General features: G+C 56.7%; 2 protein-coding genes and 1 long non-coding RNA gene across 9 annotated transcripts in view; 1 reads left to right on the forward strand and 2 right to left on the reverse strand.

The window, feature by feature from the left end:
* OTUD7B (OTU deubiquitinase 7B) overlaps positions 1-7,263 on the reverse strand; it is a 34,474-nt gene extending 27,211 nt beyond the window's left edge. The window contains exons 1-2 of one of the 3 annotated variants that reach the window (XM_080570061.1): positions 1,868-5,423; positions 1,091-1,223 (exon numbers count right to left, since the gene is read on the reverse strand). The gene's annotated coding sequence lies outside the window, so the exon portion shown is untranslated. Of the gene's footprint in view, positions 1-1,090; positions 1,829-1,867; positions 5,424-7,033 lie in introns of those variants that run through there. The other 2 variants (XM_080570059.1, XM_080570060.1) reach the window with 2 other exon arrangements.
* Positions 7,264-7,391: 128 nt separating this feature from the next.
* Positions 7,392-21,292, reverse strand: LOC308183741 (uncharacterized protein). 5 transcript variants are annotated; one of them, XM_080570076.1, is made up of 13 exons: positions 21,223-21,292; positions 20,509-20,544; positions 20,128-20,176; positions 19,918-19,984; positions 19,080-19,130; positions 18,870-18,897; positions 18,394-18,424; positions 18,109-18,166; positions 17,658-17,688; positions 17,309-17,345; positions 16,753-16,788; positions 15,196-15,259; positions 7,392-14,223 (listed from the first exon to the last, which is right to left on the reverse strand). In XM_080570076.1, the coding sequence occupies exons 1-13, from the start codon at positions 21,254-21,256 to the stop codon at positions 14,182-14,184; spliced, it is 564 nt and encodes a 187-aa protein (XP_080426202.1). In that variant the 5' UTR covers positions 21,257-21,292; the 3' UTR covers positions 7,392-14,181. The 5 variants fall into 5 exon arrangements, with proteins under 5 accessions (XP_080426202.1, XP_080426206.1, XP_080426204.1 ...); XM_080570080.1 differs by having other exon boundaries at positions 17,309-17,348; positions 21,223-21,279; XM_080570078.1 differs by lacking the exon at positions 21,223-21,292 and adding an exon at positions 21,109-21,128 and having other exon boundaries at positions 17,309-17,348.
* Positions 15,266-18,988, forward strand: LOC308183747. The gene is made up of 2 exons (XR_013942492.1): positions 15,266-16,095; positions 18,429-18,988. It is a non-coding gene; the product is annotated as an uncharacterized lncRNA (long non-coding RNA).
* Positions 21,293-21,310: the final 18 nt, after the last annotated feature.

Genomic DNA, 21,310 nt, shown 5'->3' on the forward strand with positions numbered 1-21,310 from the left:
AGCTTCTCCCCCGAGCCTGCCACGAACGCCGCGGTGTGAAGTTCCTCCACACAGGCGAGCTCCCAAAGAGGCCCAGGCTTAGGTACGGCAGAATTAGTCGCTTGCATCTCTGAAGACCGTATTCGGAAGTGTGTTAATTCAGTTTCAATGGGTTTTTGCTTGTTTTAAAAGGTTGGCATTATACCTTGCGTTCCCTTGTTTGCTCACGCCATTCTTATTGCGCTGGGCTTCAGCAACGCAGACTCAAAACAAAGCTAAAAGGCTATTACCAAATTATCCCCCAAAACATGAGCTGCTTCTAAAATGCCAAAGCCGCAGGGTGTTGCTTAAATCAACAAAAGGAAGGAAAAGAGAAGAGGAAAGGTTAGCAAACCACCCAGCACCCCTCCTGGTACGCGTGGGTACTTCAGGCCGCCGCACCGAGATCCCCCATCGGGCTCGGAGGCGTTTCACAGAACTGCCAGCGAATGGTTTCAGCCTGATTCACTGTTTTTCATTGTCCTGTCCAGAAAGGATGACTGAGTTCATTGCTACTGGAAATATTTCACCCTGTTTTGCTGTCGTGTCTGAACACGCCGTCATACTTCAGAAGCATGGTCCTCTACCAGCCTCGGAAGGGAACGAGCCGCCAGCGTTAGCTCATGCCAGAGATGATTCCTGCATGAGAAAACCTTCTCCCCCCAGCCAAGACCAGAGGTTTCATCCCCACAACCTCCAGAGAGGATTCATTCTCCTCGGCACCTCACAGTGACGCACCGAGCGCTTCCAGAAACTGTTCCCAGGGCTCTGCTTGGCACCGAACCACCCCAGCCAGTACCTGCCAGCTGCTTTATCAGCTCTGTGCAAACACGGGAGGGAAGGAAGCACGGGGACACAAACTTACACCTGGACACAGCTCCGCTGCTAAAAACCTTCCGAATTGCAGACATTTAGGAGCCGTCATAACTCGACGTGCCTGGGCAGTAGGACTGCCCTGTTTTCTGAAGGCCAACCTTATCAAGCCCAGCAGCATGAAACCGTCAGTCCCAGCACAGAAGCAGGGTGAATAGAAGAAGAAATGGAACGGTGTTTATTTTTTAGGCAGTCTCACCACGCTGTCAATCAGGCCGATGCTGAGGAAGGGGTCGGACGGTGGCAAACCCACGAGCCCCAGCTCCCGAGGTCAAAACCCGACCACCAGCACGGGACCGGGCTCCCGGAGGTGCCTTACGTATGTCTGGGTCCTAAAATAAAACGAAAGTAAGAAAGAGGTGTCCGCCTTCAGGGCTTGGGCGTCCGTTTCCCGTTCACTCGAGGCAGCACAACACAGCAACCAAAACCACGTAAGGAAACTTCACGGCTTCAGCCCAAGGAAAACGCTTCCTTCTGTGTCAAAAGACACTTCACTTTGCCTTTCACTTTTAAATTCCAGCTTTTAAGTCAACATCTTAAAAGGTATTAGCCACCAAAGATGGCTTTCATCTTCGAGTGCATTTAAATACCTCCTCTGCACTGCCTGCATTTTGATTTTAAGCCGAATTCGGGTTGGACGGGCGCGTTTCCCGGGCTGGTCGCTGAAATCTGTTTCCTTAAGATTGGGGCACGCCAACGTCACACCGCGCTCGAGCACGCGGGGTCGCAGGGAGCCTTTGGGTCAACAAGCGTTTGCTAACGAGGAGCAGAATGAAGAACAGTGAGGCCGTGGGCTACGTGGGGGTGGCACAGACCACGCCAGGGGCTTTGGGAAACAGAATCTGCCCGATCCATTGCTAGGCTTACATCATTTATTGTCTTCGTGCACGGGATGCCGGTAGAAGCCTCGCACCGGGACCCTCCGCGCTCTGCTAGCTCCCCACCTACAGACGGCACCGAGATTTTCTCACGTTACCTCTGGGCTCCTCCGCGACTCCTGCACGGGCTTTTTTCAGCGAGGTCTCGACGTGCTCCTGCCCCCCGCCGCGCACCGGGACCCAGCGGAGCGAGGCAGAGATTACGCCGAGCGGCCGTGAGTCACACGCGGCTCGGCGCTGTAATGAGCTTGATCCTCAAACAGTATTTCTTGCTCGGTCACCACACCCATAAAAACAGAGAGTGAAAGCCGTGCAGCCACAGCCGGGATGCCTCCACCTAACACCGGGACGAGGAGGCAGCAAACCTCGGAGCGGGGCCCTCCGCTGAGAACCAACGCGGGGCTCTTTTGGTTTCAAACAACCGCATGGGCACAAAAAAAAGCCCGCACCGCGCACCCGAGGTGTTTTCAAAGCTGCCTCAAGTCCCGGGAAAGCTAAAAAAAACACAAGAAAACCGAAGTTTTGTGGATCCCTCCGCTGCAGAATGCGCCGCAGAGCTATCGCTGCCAGCTCAGGACCCGAAGCCCAGCAGCAGCTCGCCGCTCCCCCACCGCCAGGAGCCCCCGGGAGGAATCCCCCCGCTGCTGCTCTCCTGCCCTGCAGGGCTCCACCACGAGGTCCCAGCAGCCGAAGCAAGCAGCAAACCTCGGTGCGAAGCTTACGGAGCTCCCAAACCAAAAAGCCAGCCCCAAAAGCGGCGCTGAACGGCGCTCGCCTCCAAAGCAGAGGGTGCCTGCGCGGCCCTGCCTCGCGCCCCCCGCGGACCCGCGTGCCGGCCTTGCCCCGACACAAGCTTCGTGATGCAACCCAGAGGCAAGAAGTTCGGCGCCTTGAGCAGCCCCACGGCCGTGCTGCCCAAGCCCTGCTCTTTACTTAATAAGCCTTATCAGCAGAGCTCCTACAAAATAAGCCGCTCGCGTGGCTCCGCTCCAAACGAGCCGGACGGGAAGCGCGCGGGCCTCCAGGGAGGCTCCTCGCTGCTGCCTCCTGCCCGCAGTCCCCGGGGAGCCCCCGCTCCGACTCGGGTCACCCCAAGCACACCGGGGTGCCCGAACACGGTGCAAGGAGCCCGAGCCCGCACCTTTATCGCGGTCGCTCAGCTCCGAGCAGGGGCTGGGCGAGAGAACCCGCAGCCCGCACGGCGCCGCCAAGGCGAAACTCCGAGGGGCAGCTCGTCACTGAAGCTCCGACAGCAGCAAAAGAATTATTCCCAGTGCTGAGGAGGGTGCGGGAGCACGGGCACGAGAAGGATCCAGCCCACGAGGCAAAGTTAAGACAGAAACGTCTGCTCCTAAATGGAAGCGATGGGCGGGCTGAGGCCAGGGCGGATGGGGCGCTGAGCTCGTGGGGCTACGGCATTTCGTGCTGGGTGCAGCGGCTTGCAAAAGGGGATTTTTGAAACGAGAAGCCTCCACGGGACCGCACGTTTTCGGCACGACCTGGGCCGCTTCAGGACAGCACACCGCACAACGGGGCAAAGCTTTCTTAAAACACGCTGCTCCTCCAGAAGGCCAGGGCGCAGGAGAGGCAGCAGCGAGGCACGGGTCGCGTTTTGTAAACTTTCACTGCTATCACTGCAACCGTTTCCATGCGCGCAGCTTCCCTTAAAAGCAAGCCCTGTCCTATTTCCACGGGCTGCAGCCACCTGCTCTCCTTTGCTCTAAATACAGCTGCACTAATTTCTACTTCCAGATGATTCCCAAACTCGGGCTGAGAGGCGTGCCTGCGGCAGCACGGGAACAGAGCCGCAGAGCCACGCAAAAGCCGGCTTCAAACGCGGACGGAGCAGACCCGCTGCCTCCCGCCCCGTCGGCGCTGTTATTTATCAGCTCCTCTTTCCAGAGACTTTTTCAGGAGAAATCCTAAAGCCAAACTTTCCGTTCCCTGACAGACGTCCTCGCTTCCACCGAAGCCTCGGTGGAAATTTCACCCGGAGAGGCAGCGGGCAGCGCGGCGGAGGCATCGGCGGGGCTCGCGGGAGCGGGGCGAGAGCCAGAAGGATGGTAAACCCTCGGCACCAGGAGGCAAAATTCAGGCGCTAGAAGGATTTCGGCCCCGGGCCGCGCAAGGATTTGGGCGCGCAGCTCCCCTCGCTCTGCGGGCGGCAGGGTTTGTGCCCCGTGCGCACCCCGCGGGAGGCAAGGAGCGCTTGGACGAATCCTCCTCCGGGTTGCGTGCTCGGGACAAGCTTCTCAACGGACGCCCCCCCCGGTCACAAGCAACAGCCACGAGCTTCTCACCACCTCCCCCCGTGATCCCTCAGCTTCTGCAGCAGGCAAAAAAAAAAAAACCCACAACGCGCGGTTGTGTATTTTAAACACCACATTCCCCCAAAGATCAACACAGCGCAGACACGCGCGGCTTAAACCACTGCACGGTGGCTTCGCCAGTACCTTTTCCATCGTGAACATCCCTCCCATCTCCCGAGCACGGAGCGTTTCTCTCGCTGTGCCGAGGGGACGACTCGCGAGGGGCAGAGAGGAGCTCGCTGCCCGCGCTCGAGTCCAAACTGTGCCGCTGCATGTCACCCTGCCAACCGTTCTCTTCACACCCACTTGAAATGTCAGCTTTTGTTAAGCTGAAACTCTTGCTCCCGGTCTGGCCTTACAATTAGCACCACAAGGCGTTGGTTTCTTTTTTTTTCTGTCGTTGCCTTTTTTTTATTTTCCCTCCAAAGAAAGCGTGAACGCCCAGCGCAGCGGCCTGCTCCTCGGCAGCGACAGAAAGTTTTCACGCCCCGAGCGTCGCCGCTGCTCCGGGGGCAGCGAGAACGGCGAGGCAGAAAGCAAAGCCCGGCTCGTAGAAAAGAGAAATTCGGCATCGTCAGCGACCCGACGCGAATAATCCGAGCCGCCAAGTTTTACCCCTCCTGCTCCGTGACCGAAGCTGACGGTAACATCCCGGGTCGTACTCAGCCCCGCGACTCGGAGCTGGAAACCAAACCCCCCCGCGCATGGCGAGCGCGTCGGGAAACCGGTAATCGCCGGGGCAGCCCTCGGCATCGCCCTGCCGAGCGCTGGGCCCAGTGCACAGCCGGACAAACCGAGGGCAGCCGGCTCTCCTCGGCCTCCCGGGAGGCTCCCGGCCTGTTACCGCGCTCCTTCCACGAGCGACTCGCAGCGCGGAGACGTTTCCCTCGAGCCTGCGAGCTGCTGACTCCCGCGCCAGCCTCCTGGCCCACAGGGGAAGCAGACGGAGCCCGCCGCTCGGCAAGCCGTAATTAGCCGGACGAGAAACTCCTTCTCCTCCCGAGACGGAGCCCAGCAAACTCCGGAGCTGGTTTGAAGCTTGCGGCCGCCGTGCTCCGAGGGGGACGCGCGCCACCCGAGCGCAGCCACAGCTCCCGACGGCACCCAGAGAACTCAGCGCCCAAAAACAGGCCCAGAAAGAAGCCGCCAGCTTTGCCACAACGCGAAGCCCTCGGCGGGAGCGGGCGGGCCGGCAGAGTTCGCTCTGGTTTGAGCGCCGACGCAGCGTTTCGAAGCCACGTGGGCTTCCAGGTTGCGAGCGATAATCCCCTGTGGGCAACGCCAGAGGAAAGCCCGCAGATTGCCAGCGTTCGATACGAAATCGCTGCAGGTGAGAGCGTCTCGAACACCCCAGCACCACGCTGCACCCACCTACACCTTCGTCCCGTCTCCTCCGGGCCCACAACCGCCCGCAGGCCGTGCCCGGTTATTTCGCAGCCGCTTATTTGGGCTCTTTGTGCCCGGCTCCGTCACGGCAACCGGCACGGCCAGGCCAGGCTTCGTCCTCCCCAGGGCGGTGCTCGAGCCTGAATTATTCAGATCAGCTCCACAACGCCAGGAGACACGGATACCTGCACGGCGGGGGCAACTCGGGGGGAAAGGCACCGCGGCCGGCGGGGACCCGAGCAGGGGAGCAGCTGCTCGAGGGCTCCTGGTGGGGAAGAACGGGGCCATGGGCTCCTCGAGGTGCTCCTCACGAGGGGGCTCCTCGAGGTGCTCAACAGGGACAGGGGGGTCCTCGGGGGGATGAACGGGGACAGGGGCGTCCTGGGGGGCTCCTCATGGGGACCAACAGGGACGGGGCGTCCTCGGGGGGAAGAACGGGGACAGGGGCATCCTGGGGGGCTCCTCAGGGAGATGGGGGCTCCTCGGGGGCTCCTCACGGGGACAAACAGGGACAGGGGGGTCCTCGGGGGGCTCCTCACGGGGATGAATGAGGAAAGCGGTGTTCTCAGGGGGATGAAGGTATCCTCAGCGGGTTCCTCCTGGGGATGGGGGTTTCTTATGGGGACAAACAGGAATGGGGGCTCCTCAGGGGGACAAACGGGGACAGGGGTATACTAGGGGGCTCCTCGGGGGTGGGGGGGGATCCTCAGGGGCAAGAATGGGGACAGGGGGATCCTCAGGGGGACAAACAGGGACGGGGGGTGTCCTCAGGGGGCTCCTCAGGGGAACGGGGGCTCCTCGGGGCGCTCCCCATGGGGACAAACAGGGCCAGGGGCACCCTCGGGGGGATGAACGGTGACAGGGGGTGTCCTCAGGCGCTCCTCAGGGGATAAACGGGGACAGGGGCTCTTCGGGGGGGGGCTCCTCACGGGGGCGAACGGGGACAGGGGGATCCTCGGGGGGACAAACGGGGACAGGGGGGAGATCCTCGGGGGCTCCTCAGGGCGCTCCCCGTGGGGACAAACAGGGCCAGGGGCACCCTCGGGGGGACGAACGGGGCCGGGGGGGTGTCCGGGGGGGCTCCTCAGGGGGATGGGGGCTCCTCGGGGGGCTCCTCGGGGGGCTCCTCACGGGGCCCCACGGCCCCGAGGCGCGGCCTCGCTCCGGGCCCCGGCGACTGCAGCGAGGCCCCCACGGGGCCGTGTGCGGGACCCTCCCGGAGCCGGGGCTGCCCGGGGGGAGCCCGGGGGAAGCCCGGAGCAGGGCGGCCGGACCTCGCCGGTGGTCGCGGGGCCCCCCCAAGGCTCCGTGCCGGGCCCCCGGTACCGGGCACCGGGCACGGCCCCGGCCCCACCGGGACACCCCGGGCCTGGCAGCGGGGGCCCAAAGGGCAGCGCGGACCCCGCCGTGCCCGGCCCCGACCCCGGCTCCGGCCCCACCGGGACCGCGGCCACCGGGAACCGGCGGCGGGGCCCCAACCGGGCACCCCCCCCCCCCCCACCGCCGCTACCGGGGCCCGGCGGGATCCAGCCGTGCCCGGAGAGCGCTCCGAGCCGCCGGGAACGTTACCTGCGAGCGGCTCCATGCCGCGCCCGGGCCGCTGCAGCCGCCGAGGCCGAGGCCGCGCTCCCGGAGGAACCGGAGGGGACCGGGACCGGGAGAAGGGGGGGGGGGGGGGGGGCGGCGGAGGGGGGCGGAACGCCTTGCACCGCCCCCGTGCCCGCCCGGAACGTTGACGCCGCCCCCGCGGCCGCCCGGAGCGCTTTCGCGGGAGCACGCGGCCTCCTCCGCCCCGCCCTCCCCCCCCCCGGGGGCTGGGCAGAGCCAATGGCGGCGCGGGTGAGGCCCCGCCCCGGCGGCGGCGCGTGGCGCATGCGCGGGGTGGGAGGGGGAGGGAGGGGGAGGGGGCGGGGTTTTAGCGGTGGGGGGCGGGGCTTGGGGCCCTGGGTGGGGCCTGCGCCCCTCTGTAGGGCCTGGGTGGGGTCTGGGCACCTGTATGGGGCTGTTATGGGGTCATTATGGGGTCTGTGCCCCTGTATGGGGCCTGTATGGGGTGTTTATGGGGTCTGTGCCCCTGTATGGGGCCTGTATGGGGCGTTTATGGGGTCTGCGCCCCTGTATGGGGCCTGTATGGGGTCTGATGCCCCTATATGGGGACTTCACAGGGCCTTAATGGGGTCTGCACCGCTGTGCGGGGTCTTTATGGGGCCTTTATGGGGTCTGCACCCCTGTATGGGGCCTTTATGGGGCGTTTATGGGGTCTGCGCCCCTGTATGGGGCCTGTATGGGGTCTGATGCCCCTATATGGGGACTTTACAGGGCCTTAATGGGGTCTGCACCCCTGTAAAGGGCCTTAACGGGGTCTTAATGGGGTGTTTGTGGTGTCTGTGTGCCTGTATGGGACCTGTATGGGGTCTGATACCCCTATATGGGGCCTTTACAGGGCCTTAATGGGGTCTGCACCACTGTATGGGGTCTTTATGGGGCCTTTATGGGGTCTGTGCCCCTCTATGGGGCATTTATGGGGTCTGGTCCCCTCTATGGGGCCTTTATGGGGTCTTAATGGGATCTGGGCCCCTCAGATGGGGCCTTTATGGGGCCTGGGCCCCTCTATGGGGTTTATGTGGGGTCTGCAGCCCTCTATCGGGCTGTACCCCTGTGTGGGGCCTTAATAGAGTCTGGGCCCTGTTCTGGGGTTTGTGTGGGGTCTGTACCCTTTGTTGGGCCTTAATGGGACCCGCACCCCTCTATGGGGTCTGAGCCCCTGAGTGGGGTTTGTGTGGGGTCTGCGTGGGGCCTGTGCCCCTCGTCAGGGTTCTGTGGAGCCCGCAAACCATACACAGCATCTCCAGCCCACAAGAACCCCGGACACCAAGCAGGTCCCGACTGACCCCGATACCGCTTCACCCAGGGGGGGGAAAAAAACCCCTCGGGCCGTTCCCCTGGGGAACGGGGCCGGCGGTGCCGGGTCCACGGCGATCCCCCCACGGCCCCGAGCGGCGCGGGGCCGTCACGCGCTGATCCGGGCGCTCAATGGCCGCCTTTGTTCCCCGCGCGCCCTCGCCCCGTTTGTGCCTCGCACAAAAGGGTTGTTTACGGGGCCGGGGCGCAGAAAAGCCCGGCGAAGAAAGAACCGTCTGTGCCGCGGGGTCCCGGCCTCCGGAGAGGCTTTTTTGGGGTTTTTCACCCCCCTTTTTGGGGGTTTTTCACCCCCCCCCCGCGGCGCCGCGTTTGGTCGGAGGAGGGATGGTGCTGAGCGCCCCCGAGGTCTGGGCCGTCCGCAGGCCGGGCTTGGTGTCCCCCCTCCTCCCTCGCAGGGATAAATAAATAAAATAAAATTAAAAAATAAAAAAATAAAGCAGGGATAAATAAATAAAATAAAGCTGAAATCTCGCCTCTTTGCCGCCAGCCCTGATTTAAACCTTTGCCCGTCGCCGCAGCCGGGGTTTGTGAGGGGTTTGTGAGGGGTTTGTGAGGGACGGGGCGCACGAGGAGGTCCCTGCGCGTCCCGCTGGCGGTGCTGGGCCGAACCCCGGCGCCCGGCCCTCGCTGCCCTACGAGCTCAGCACCAATTCCACCTCCTCAGCCCCGTTTGGGGCTCAGCATCTCGCTCCAGTGCTTTCCCCCGATGGGTAGGGCGCGTTGGGGCCGTGCTGGTGGCCGTGGAGGACCGACGGGGCATGGGGGCAGCTCCCCTCCGTCGTGTCGGGGCTGAGCAGAGCCCAGGAGGCCAGGCCCGGCTCTCCCTGCGATGGGAGCTGAAGCTGGGGCGAAGGAAAACCCGCTTGTGGCAACCCAAACCACCTCCGTGCCCTCAGCGCCGCCGTTCGGACCCCTGCTCGCGCAGCCGAGCCCACCGGGTGCCAGCGAACACCTCGGGGGCGTCTCCCGAGCGGCTCCTCTCTGTTCTGCACGACGATCCCCGCCGACAGCGCGCAAACGGCTCCTTCGGGGTTTTCCAGCCCCGTGCCGGGGTCCTGCTGTTCCTCCCGCGATCGCCCCGTCAGCGGACGCTCTGCCAGGCTGACCGCGGAGGCGCAGGCTGGTTCTGAAAATACAGCTCGGCCCCTCGGTGGGAAACGGGGCCTAACCCGCAGGACGCAGGAGCACGGGGAAGGGCTTTTTGGAGGGGGGGACAACGAGCGGCGGGCACGAGCCCACCGGGGTGACTCGGTCCCAGCAGGATCTGGTTTTCTCCGCGCGGTGCCGAGGGGTGCCCGGCCGAGTGACAAACGCTTTTGGGGCTCGCTTCCAGCGACCTTAGCGCGGCGTCACCTGCACAGCGGTGCTGTTTGGGGGGCGCTGACCCCGAGAAAAATGGGGGTGGGCTTGCAGCGGGGCAGTTTCGTCTCCCAGCCCCAGTCCCCCGGCAGAGCGCAGGCCTGGCGCCGCGGGGTGCTAACGCGACCCGCGTGGTGCCAGCAGGGCAGACCGAGCCTGCTTTGCCCCGATTCTGCCCGTCCAGGGAGGCAGGGAGCACCCCCAGGAGGTGGGTTAGGTGTGGGATCAGCTGAACCTGCTGCCGTGGGACCGCGGGGACGTTGCGAGCGGGGGGAACGCAGCTCGAAAGCCCCGGCAGCACCGGGCCCCACGCGCAGCGTGGGGACAGCCCCGTGGGGACAGCCCCGCGGGGACCCGGGCCCCTGATCCCGGCCGACCTGGAGCCAAAGCGGCAGGAAAAGAGCAGCGGCCGGCCCCAGGCCCCGCACAACACCCACGTGAAAGATCGCGGAATCACAGCGCCAGGGCCGATGGCAGACGCTGCAGTCCCGCGGGCGAGCGAACGGTTCGATTCCTGCTGCTCGCCGCGGTGCCGTCAGTCTTTCGGGGACAAATCCTGGTGCGACACAAGCAGGGACGGCTCCACGGAGCCGCGCGGGATCTCCCCCACCTACCTCAGCCCCGACCCGGTCTCTCTAACCCTCCGGAGTCTGTTTATGGATCGGATTTTTGTTTTTTTTTATTCCCCTTGGATGAAAGCTGTCTCAGAACTTCCTAGCTGGAAACCTCGCAGCAGCTCCTGCGCAAGTTGCTCCGCAGATGCCAGACAAATAATAGCGCTTTGCACTTCTAAAGAGCCTTTCATCTGAGGATTTCTGAGGACTTCACATATGGTAATGCATTAACCCTTCCGACAGTCCCCGGTTTTATTCCATTCACTTCACAGACGCGGGAGGCAGCCCTCAATTCTGGGAGGTTAATGGACTCGTCTGCGTTCCCAGCGTGTCAGCTGCGAGGCTGGTAAAGGAGAGCAGGATTCCCCGCGTCCAGCCCTAATTGGCAATGGTGGAAAGTGAAAACTTGTGTTTTTCCGAGCCTGGGCAGCCCAGTGCCAGCTGCTGCTACTGAACCGCAAAGCCCGAGCATCGCCTCGTGTTTATCCTCCCGGGAGCAGGAGCAAGGAGCGGGCGCAGGGGGAGAAGGAGAGAGTGCCAACGTCAGGGGGGGAATCAAGGAGGAAAGCGTCAAACGCCTCAGCTGAAAAACCCTGTTTTCACTCGATTCCTTTGTGAGGAAAGTGGTCTGGTTATTTCGGCTGGATCGTAGTCAGAAATCGTGCGAGAGAGAGAAGAGGACGCAGGAAAAACGTTAGGGTGAGGCAGCGCTGGCAAGAGCCAGAGGTGGAGCTCTGGGGGAAACCCACATCTGGCTCTGCCGCCATGGGCGAGCCCTGGGGTCGGACCTTTCCTTTGGAAAACCCCAAAGCACAAGGAAAAAAAATCTGAGACAGCTCTGGGCCTGGTGCGACACCCTTGGCACACCCCCGTGACAGCTGGGGCGGACCGTCTGGGTTTGAACGGCTCGGAAATTAAAATAACATCGTAAAACTAACTAAAAGCTCCTCAAACCAGAGGCAAACTCAAGCCCCGAGCCACGTTTGCCTCACTGTATCACTAGTGCCCTTTCCATGGAGAGCAGGGAAGATAAAATGCCCGCCTGCCCGAGGCGCGGTGGCACGGACTTGGTTTCAGTTTCCAAACGGTGCTGGCTCCGCGACAGCGCTCCTCATCTCCTCCAAGGAGCAAACCCAGAGAGCTGCGCAGCGGGCAGAGCCTGGAGCTCCTCCACCTCTTCTGGAGCTTCGGGCGTTGCTCGTCGGCACAAGGAACGGCCAAACCCCACGGGGGCGATGCTCCGGACCGCCAGACAACAGCACGGACCCCCCTTGTTCCTACAGCACCCGCAGCGCAAGGCGGCAGCGCGGCACACCAGCACCTTCCCACCGAGGATGCGAGAAAGATTAAAGCGCGGCCGTGACTGAGCGCGGCGCCTCGCCGGGATTTGCCAGGGGACATCAGGATAAAGCAGAAGAGCGCCGTAAAGAGGATAAGGGATTGGAGGCGGCGAGGATAAAGACGGGAACAGATGGCGGGCGCTGCCAAGACACCGGCGACGGGAGGCAAGGCACCTGCGAGAGCAGGGCTGCCGCTGTCGGGGTTCGTGCCGGCGCCGCTCCACCTCCTCCTGGACTCGACCACTGAGCTCTGGGCCCGATTGTGAAGAAGAGTCTTAAAGGCCTGAGCTCGCAGGGTTATTGAAGAGCTTTCCTTACCTTAAAACTCTCTGACTTTTCTCCAAAAAGCTTCTGGAGTGGCCAATTAACTCAGCGTCGCTGATGCATGGTTGCAGATTCCAAAAGACAACTGGGGAGGTTCCGGACCCAAAATGACCTTTGCTTGTTTACTTGCTTCCCCCCGTTCCCCCCCCCCCCCGCCGCTGTTAAAAGGAGAAGTACAATAAGATTATGAAAAAATAATGAGGTGCAGTAAACCACTGCCCATAATGAAGTGTGCTCAGTTTCCAAGGCCAACAGGAAACCACAAGACTTACTGTAGGCCAGCTCAATAGATGCAGAAATTGTTCCCAAGGCAGTTAAATGGAGTTGCTTGTACTTGCTAATGAGAGATAATTGAGGAGGAAGAAAGCCATGCCTACTCGTGGTGCGATGACTTTTTTCTTTTTGCTCGGAAGAGCAGAGGGTTAAACGGCAGCTGACACGTAAAGCTAGCAGGAAAACAAACTCAGTTTTGGCTTCGGAGGCCTGAAGCTCTCCAAAAACAGAGCCTCATCCAAACCCCGTTTTATTTGCCGAGAGCCTCTTCTTGCGGCACGTTTCCTCGGGAGACCCGAGCGCTACAGCAGGAGATGTCTCAGACCTGAGCATCGCTCCCCGGGTAAGGGACTGACACAGGGAAGGGCTCCGAGGCTCTCCCAAGCCACCAGAAACCAGACAGGGAGCCAGGACTGGGGCTGCCGTGCCGCGAGCTACGCAGCCTCTCTTGCACATAGGAGAGAGACAAATAAAATTATTTCATACTGATGAAAACCAGGGGAAGAAAAGTACAGTGAGACACGCGGGCACGCTTGTTTCTGAGCACCTACGCCATTTTTCAAAGTCTGCAAGAATTTCAGCTCCGCTCCGCTGGCAGCGGTTAGCTTTGCCAGCGATCTGCTTTTCCTCTCCTGCGCCTGAAGTTATTTTTTACCCTTGTATTGACGTGATAGGAAAATAACATTGCTGAAGATGTTAATTTACGGGCACAAAGCCCGAGTTCTTGAGCCATGCTCGCCACGGGCTGAGCCGGTCCCAGCGTCGGCACTGACGAAGCCTCCAGGCTGGGAGCAAAGGGACTCGAAAGAAACGCTGGCGGCGCTTCTCCAGCTAAAACGCTGCTGCCTTGAGGTGTTCGGGGCCTTCAGGGAGACGAGCACCGAAGCTCCGTGCGGCGTAAGGCCCTGACAGAGAGGTTACCTTGGCAGGCACACGCGGCACGGGCGGAGAGCAGACCCTGCCGGGCACCTCGGTGTGTCAGCTTGCTGCTGGCACCGAGAACACAAAAGGCAGGAGCTATTCCATGGCGTTGTTTGCCCCAGGATGGTTTCAGCTCTCCTCGAGGCAGCCTGCTTTTCAGCCCGAGCCTCCAGGATTTCACCTGGGCGCTCGCGTCCAGCCAGACGTCTGATCTGAGCGGTTACGTGCACGAAACCGTGCCTCTGGTTTGGAGTGGGAAGAAATAAGGAAGGCGCAGCCCAAGCCAGTAACGTCACAGCTTTGACACGTGGCTCAGACAGAAAATGGTGGGATAAAATGCGGAGTACGGGCTACGCAAAGCGCGCGTCTGCAGTTTCTCCGAACACAAGGAATTCTGCCCGAATCAGCCCCCAGTTTTTGCTGTTTCGCGTCCCTACGGAGCAATTCCTCCGATTAGCTACCCTGAAATCTTTTAGGTAGCCGGGCCAGCTACCCGGATTTGGCAAAAGAGCCGGTCTTATCTGCTACAGCACAGGTTGCGATTCCTTTTTTCCTACATTAAGAACAAAGCAGCACGATTTTAACGATGCGCGACACCGGCGCGTGGATCAGAGGCTGCAGAGAGGAGGACGACTGTGACACGGCAGCGCGCGACGTCCCAGCAAACGCAGCAGGCCCTGGCCTACTTTCCCTTGGAAACGAGAAAAGGAAAATCTTCTCCTTTTTAAATGATCGAGATAAAAATTGTTCTCTTAATATAGGCATCCCCCTAATCCTGGGACAATCCTATTGACTAAACTTATGTACCCAAACCTGCCCCAGGTCTGTTACGCTGTTTAAATAGTAATTGGACTAGAATAATTATTGATGAGATAAGCAGAACTTTATTTATATAGATTGAATAAATTCTTAAGTAAGAGTTAAGTTAAAACCAATGTCAAACATTTTGTTGTCCTGCAACAACTCATGTTGACATTAAACCACGCTTCCACCATCCAAAGTCATCCTGCGGGAGAGGAAAATAAAAAAAAATAAAAACATGTTCGCTTTAAACATCTTCTGTGCAAATAAAGCTTAAACACCTTAAAAGTGAGATGGACATTTTTACTCTCAGTAGCTGATGATAAAATAATCATGGGAACCATTTTTACCCAGGAATATTTCTTTTGTTAGCGGCAGGAAGTTTTTATCACCCCCAGTGTTTGCTCATCTACTGCTCAAAGCTCAGGCGTGGCAGGGGGAAAACAAAAACATATCAAAAATGAGCAGCGCCTGACCACAATTTGCTGCATTCACACGAAGCCAAGATATCTGCGTTACTTGGGCCGGCGACTCTCCAACCATCCGGCTAAGTTTAGAAGGCAAATAAAGAGAGGTAAAAAAGGTAAAATCTGCATCAAGAGACCCACTCTGTCTTTTGAAATAAATTAGCTGGATAAATTAACCAAAGCTCCGTGTTGCTAGCTTAGCGTGCCCCTAATTTTGCTCGCTACCACTGCCTGGCTGTCCTTTTCGAGGAGGCGCTGGGATCTTCTCATTATTTTCTACGTCTGATTCAGGGGAACCTGGGGGAGCTCGGTGCCAGCCCAGCTGCTCGGCTCTGCACTACAGCAGAACAAACGGTCCCTGACTCAGAGGGATTTTGAGAAGACGTTTCAAACGCAATCCCTCCGCTGGCAATTTAAAGCCAGGCTCCAGCAGCGTCAGGCAGTTTGCAGCCGGTTGGGTATTTTTCTACGGCTGGATGTCTCGCCAGCATCAGGCTTCCTTTTCAGATGGGCCTGATGCTACCTGAATTTGACCCAAAATCGGTACCTGACGTCTCGACGTTGACACTCAGCACTGGAGCGGAGATGCTGTTACAGCTTTTGATGTAACGATAGGTTTCAACAGTAAAAATAGAAGTTGGTGTATTTCTGTACCTACTTTACATGTTTAATGTGAACATAATTTCACAGAGCAAATTTCTAAAACAAACCTGCTGCATTCGTTCTGTTACACGTGACCTTGAGCTCTCTTCACCTGTCTGAGTTGCAACAGTCCTGCAATGAAAGAACATTCCACCCCCAGTAATTACATTAATTTTGAATTCTTAGAGTAAAATATTAATGTTAAAATAATTCTCGCATTATACTTTTGATTCCTTAATTCATTAAGTCAAATCTATCACTGAAGAAAATGGCAAAAGCATAAAAAAAGACATTTGTATTCCTTTAAAGGCCAATTAAGGGACGTATTTAAGGAGGAGACAACACTCTCGGCTTATTTAGTTGAAAAAAAAATCATCACTGACATTGTCACAAAAGCATTTCCAAGGAAACCGGACAAATAATTAAACGATAAATACTTCCCAGACACCGAATCATTTAAAAACTAAACAAGGCCAGAAAACAATAGGATGCAATTAAATACCGCCGCTTTCAGTTTGCAGCTAAAACACCAAAATCTCTTTTTTTTTTTTGTACAAAACATCCGTAGGGACATTGACTACCTGCTCTAAGCACTCTGCAGGATGCGACCCTGAGCATTCCCAAGAGTAAAATTAAATTTAAAACGGGACCTCGGGGGGTAATCCAAGCGCGTGCTTAGCAGGCAACACGCGTGGAGCTCACCTGACGAAGGAAAGGGGAGTTGCTTAATTGGAAGCGAAAGGCAGGGTTTAGTCCTTTATCCATTTTGCTATAAATAGGGACGTGACGGTTCGGGCTCTGTTTTGTTTAGCCCTGTTTTAGCTCCGTCACTCTGGAAATAGCACCTAATCCCAACTGCTGTTCTTGTGAGATTAACAGGACCAGAGGCTGTTCCGGGTGCTCGAACATTACCGAGCCAGAACTGAGGTTCTTGTGCAGGAGCATTACCTAATTCTCAGCAGAACTAGGTAACTTCCTTGTCCTTTGAGCCTGGAAGCACACTTTTTGGACTTACCAAGCTCTCCCATCCTGCGTAGCCATCAGCACCAGAGCACAGACAGCTCTGAAAGCCCGTGGCAGAGGGCTTGCAGCGCTGAAATGTTTCTGTCTTACAGAGCACGCTGCTCGCCCGGGTTTCAAATCAGCCTCGCAGCAAATGCATGAAGCTACTTTGACAGAAATTGAAAAAACCTGCACGATTTTGGGCACAAGGAGGAGAAGGACTAGTGGTGGGAGAGATGGGAACCAGGGGAAAAGAAGAGAGGGGGTGACAAAACCTCTCAAAATACGTGATTTGCAGAAGTGTGACACGAAGGAAAAAAGGCTCCGATGCCATCTGTAGGTGTCCCAAACGGAAACCTACGGGGTCAGAACTTTCCCACCACCTGGCTTTCAGGAGCAGGTTCCTTTTTTCCAGACCTCTCCCTTTGGCAAGACAGAGATTTCACTACAGGACCTAGCGGTTTTAAGGGCAGGTGAGACGTTACATCCTCCGCTTTCCCCGTTGCTGCACCTCAGCAACGTCCCACGAGATGTAGGGGTTACGACCAAGAAGATTCTGAGTTTTGTAGGGCCAGGACAACGCCATGGCAGCCCCGCACCAGCACCTCTTTCGCAGCCCTTACCTTTCCTCCGCTCCGCAGGCGCCCTCTGTCTGAGTGCTGCAGGAATTCAAGCACAATCAAAATCATTTCAAAACGCCGCTGATCTTTCGTACTTTTCTCCAGCAGTTGCATTTTGGGGCTATTTATGCTTAATTAGTTATTTAATCTAAGCCGCTGCCAGCTTCCAGTTAAGCTCCAGGGCTTTAATTAAAGCTGATAGCGAAATAATACTGAAATAGGGTGTCAGTGCTTCTCAATTTTTTTTTTACAGAACAAAACAAATGAAAGACAAACGTTGCACAACTCAAATCTAAGTGTTCCAAATAAATAAATAAATATTAAATATATGTAGCCGCTAGGTTTGTGAAAACACCTTGGAAGGCACCCAAAATTTCTGTGAATTAGCTGGTAGACGGATCACCTGAGAACTCTGAAAAGCAGAGTTCTTCCTCTTACTAATTTACCTCATCAATTCAGCTAGGAAAAAAAAAGCCATTTTTAAAGGGAGGACACAACACATAATCTCCTGTTGTTATTCCAAGAGGCATTGGTTAAGCAAACCTTTCCCCTCGCTCACCTCGCGTGTTTGGTCTGGCCCCGTGGCGTTCTCTTATCTGCTAGGTTAAAAACAGAGGCACAATCCTTGTAACGTTTCGAGTTCCCTGCAGGCTGCATGCTTCACATCCTAGATATGACTAGGAATGCAAAATATTTTTCTTATAACTTCATTTCAGCTGTAACAACACTAGTCAGGCTCCTAATGCTGCACGAATGTTTTCTCCCTCACTTAAGCTCGTGGTGGCTACGAGCAGGTGGGACGTGCACCAGCGCAGCACGGAGCTGAGCCTCCGAGCACAGCTCTAACAGGGTGACACCGGAAAGGAAAACACTCTCAGCTGTTCTCTCACTGCTTATAGATAACATACCTGGGCCGTTAAGATGCTCGGACTCTTCATCCTGAACAGGAGAGAGAATTCAGTTTAGAAGCAGTCAGAAAAAGCAAGGTTTTTTTTATTTTTTTACAAGTCTTAAGGAGTCCACTTTTGGAATTTCACTTGTGCTTCCCGTATGCCCCACAGGCAAGTGTTTCTCTACCGCAGGTGGAGGAGATAAGGGCCAGTTTATAGCTGCTTTCCCTTTGCTCCATTTGGGGATACAGGGGTTTTGCTGTTGTTTTCTTTAAAACTGTTCCCGACACTTGCCTCATCTCTACAAAAAAGGGCACAAGCTCCCATCATTTTTACAATTAATGTCTCCAGGGCTTCCTTCCCTTCCTCTGGCTATTTTTCATGTCACAGCAGCACAGCTGTACGTTTTAGAGGACACGTAATCTCATCAGAGCCCTCCAAGAATTTGTCAAGGCACTGACATATTTACCCAGAAGTTGGTGACATTTAAGTAGTTGGAGATCTCGCCAGAAAGTCTCTCGATCTCACTTGGAAAAGAAAGCAAAATGCAAATAGATGTGTTACTCGTCAGAACCATTCTCAGGTACAAAGCTGATAAAGACATCGATTTGTCACTGAACTTTAGGCACCAGGAATTGGGAAGATTTATTAATCGCGGGTGAAATTCGCTCTGCCCTTCTCAACCACAAAGCCACATCAGTTTAGCCCAGCTGTAGATCATTTAAACCCAATGTAAGATAACCCTCATCCTTACTTTTTATATTCTTCTCTCCTTATCGCCCAATCTAGGAAGAAAAAGGAACGACACGTTACTTCTGCTACCCAGCCTAAAAGGTGAAGCTCCCTTTCCCAAACGCAGCAGGAGTCGCCACCGTTTCCTACCCACGAGGGAACCGGACGGCTCAGCAGGATGGGGACAGATTATCCCACCCATATCTTCGTGGACTTTTCTTTCATTTCAGTGCGTTTGGCTACGAATGACTTGTGTGTTTGGCTGCAAGGTGTCACGTACAGCGAGGGCTACTGCAAAAGCAGGGTGTGAGGCAGTCAGCCCTCCCGTGCAAATCCCAGTGACTTCATTTTTTCCCCCCTTATTTTCCTCTCATGTTTGTGTATTGAAAGATTTTTAATAACAAATGTTTTCTCTTCAGTTCAGCGCCTAATTTATGAAATCTTAACGATAAGGATTTTCCTTTTGGGAGATGCTGAGGTATACCGTGGATAATTTACCTTTTGTTTTATATCGCAGCCTTGAGTTCTGAGGAAGAGAAAACAGAATGAAAGCAGCACTGAGCACAAACATAGAAACACTAACAGTGAAATCTATATATAATAAAAAACCAAAGGTGTTAAACTGATGCGTGTGATTATTCCCAACGCAGTTGCAAAAAGCTGTCCTACAACAAGGTGCCTTCCAACACCAAGAAGTAAAACACGTACCGCATTTTTAAGCTTCCTATTTTCTGTCCTCAGAGCATCGATTTCCTGGACCTGGGATAGGAAACAAACATTGTGTTTTGAGCACTGAGATCAGTATCAGCGTCGTACATCCTTAACGTCAGCTTTCTCTAGGGCTGAACAAGCGTCTTTGATTTTAGAACATCTCTAAAGCCTTTTAGTCTTTATGTTGCAGGCTGTTCTGGAAAACAATACGAAATCGATGCCAAACCAATACAATTTCTTTAAATTCACAAACATTCTGCTTGCACCGGTTGTGTTTCTGCTGTTGCAATGCTTATGATGTTCCAGATGCAGGCAAGAATGCAAAAACGCCCCTATTCTTCCAGAATTAAGGATGGCTCTTCTCTAAATGCAACAAACCCTGCGGTGTGCCAGCTCCCTCTTTGCAAAAACGACAGCAGCCACGAGGTGTTTGCTATTGCACAACGTGCACACTGCAGAGAGACGGTATTACGCTCGCTAAATCACACTCGCACACTTTTGTGTATTTTATAAGCCAAACTTCCTCAACTCACTAGACTGCGGAGGTTGTCTCGGCACTTGCAAAAGGCTCTATGACTGCTTTTTGCCTGCAGGAATTGGGATTTTTAAATCGCACCCCGTTTAGTCACTAGAAAGGTAAAAGAGCACAGCTTGCAAGGAGAGAAAAATATTCGTTCGTAATGTAGCCAGGAGAAATGCGACGCTTTTGAACAGCTCGGTTACACCGCTGTATGAGCAAACTTCCCGTCTCGTCTCCGTCCCCAAGCCTCAACAGCCAGCCTGTCACTAATGCATTGCGACCGTCCCCAAGAGTGCTCTCAGAACTATTACTCACGGACTGACTGCTGTCTAAAAAGGAGCAGATTTCATGGACAAGCCTCTTCCTCTGATCTTTATTTTTCCTATAAAATACAAAAATTTTCAGCTATAGCCGCATTTCCGTAATGTATTTGGACGTATATTAAATGTAAATCAAGCAGAACAAAAGATGAGCTGGGAGCGTGAAGGAGTTCCTGCGTGTCAGCTTTTAGCAGAAGGTACTTACACGATCGGCAAATAGCTTTCATTTTTCATCAGCACCTGCTCACCGCCTCCTGTATAAAACACGCACGTTATACGATTACATTTTTATGAACATCAGAGCCCTTTTCCAAAATTGTCACGCTCAGGAATAATAACAGCAGAATAAACAGCACAGAGCTTTAAAGGTTAGCGGAACAGGCATCAGCGGCAGTCACACCGAGCTGCTTGGTGGACGCCAGGCTGCTTGGTGGACGGTGTTAGCGATAAATTATGGGTCAAAAAGAACCGAGGTCATTAGTTAATTGCACACGATACCCAGAAGATGTCTCAGCACATCCCTTTTACCTTCCACGTGCTGGAAAACACAACTTGCAGCAGCACCGCCGCGCGGCAGGGTACCTACCTTGGCCTTCACACAGCGGCATTTTTAGGAGGAGCCCTGGGAGCGGGAGGAGAGCTCGGTTTAGTGCCCAGTCCCTTCCCAAGGCCTCCCCTTATTAAGGCTGAGTCCCCTTCAGCCTTGATGAGGGGGAGCAGGGAGGAGTTGGGGGCAGTTCGGTGAGCAGGGAAGGGACGGGACCCCAGGCGGGTGCGGGACTTTATTCAGGAGCATGGTGGGGACGGGACAGCCCCAGGGCAGGACCCCAGCAACGGCAGGGCCGCAGCGGGACCAGGACAGGGGGGACCCAGCCCCACAGCAGGACTGACGGGCCCCCAACCCCACAGCAGGACCAGGACTGATGGGACCCAGCCCTACAGCGGGACCAGGACTGATGGACCCCAACCCCACAGGGCCCCAGCCCCACAGGGGGCTTGGGACTGACAGGACCCAGCCCCACAGCAGGGACTCAGCCCCACAGGGGGACCAGGACTGACAGGACCCCAACCCCACAGCAGGGACCCCAGCCCTACAGGGGGCTCAGGACTGACGGGACCCCAGCCCCACAGGGGGGACCCCAGCCCCACAGCGGGATCCCAGTCCCCCAGCGGGCTCGGGACTGACAGGACCCAGCCCCACAGGGGGACCCCAGCGGACCGACGGGCCCGGCCCCAGCCCCGCACCCTCCGCACCCAACGCCCAGCCCCGAGCGGCCCCGCGGCAGGGAGCCGCCGTTACCGGGCCTGCGGGGCGGGGCCGTGCCGCGGGGCATGCCGGGAGTTGTAGTCCAGCGCCGCCCTGCGCCCCGCGGCACCTGCGGCTGGAG

The sequence above is a fragment of the Anser brachyrhynchus genome, assembly GCF_964034855.1.
Source record: "Anser brachyrhynchus genome assembly, chromosome: 28".
NCBI classification, from domain to species: domain Eukaryota; kingdom Metazoa; phylum Chordata; class Aves; order Anseriformes; family Anatidae; genus Anser; species Anser brachyrhynchus.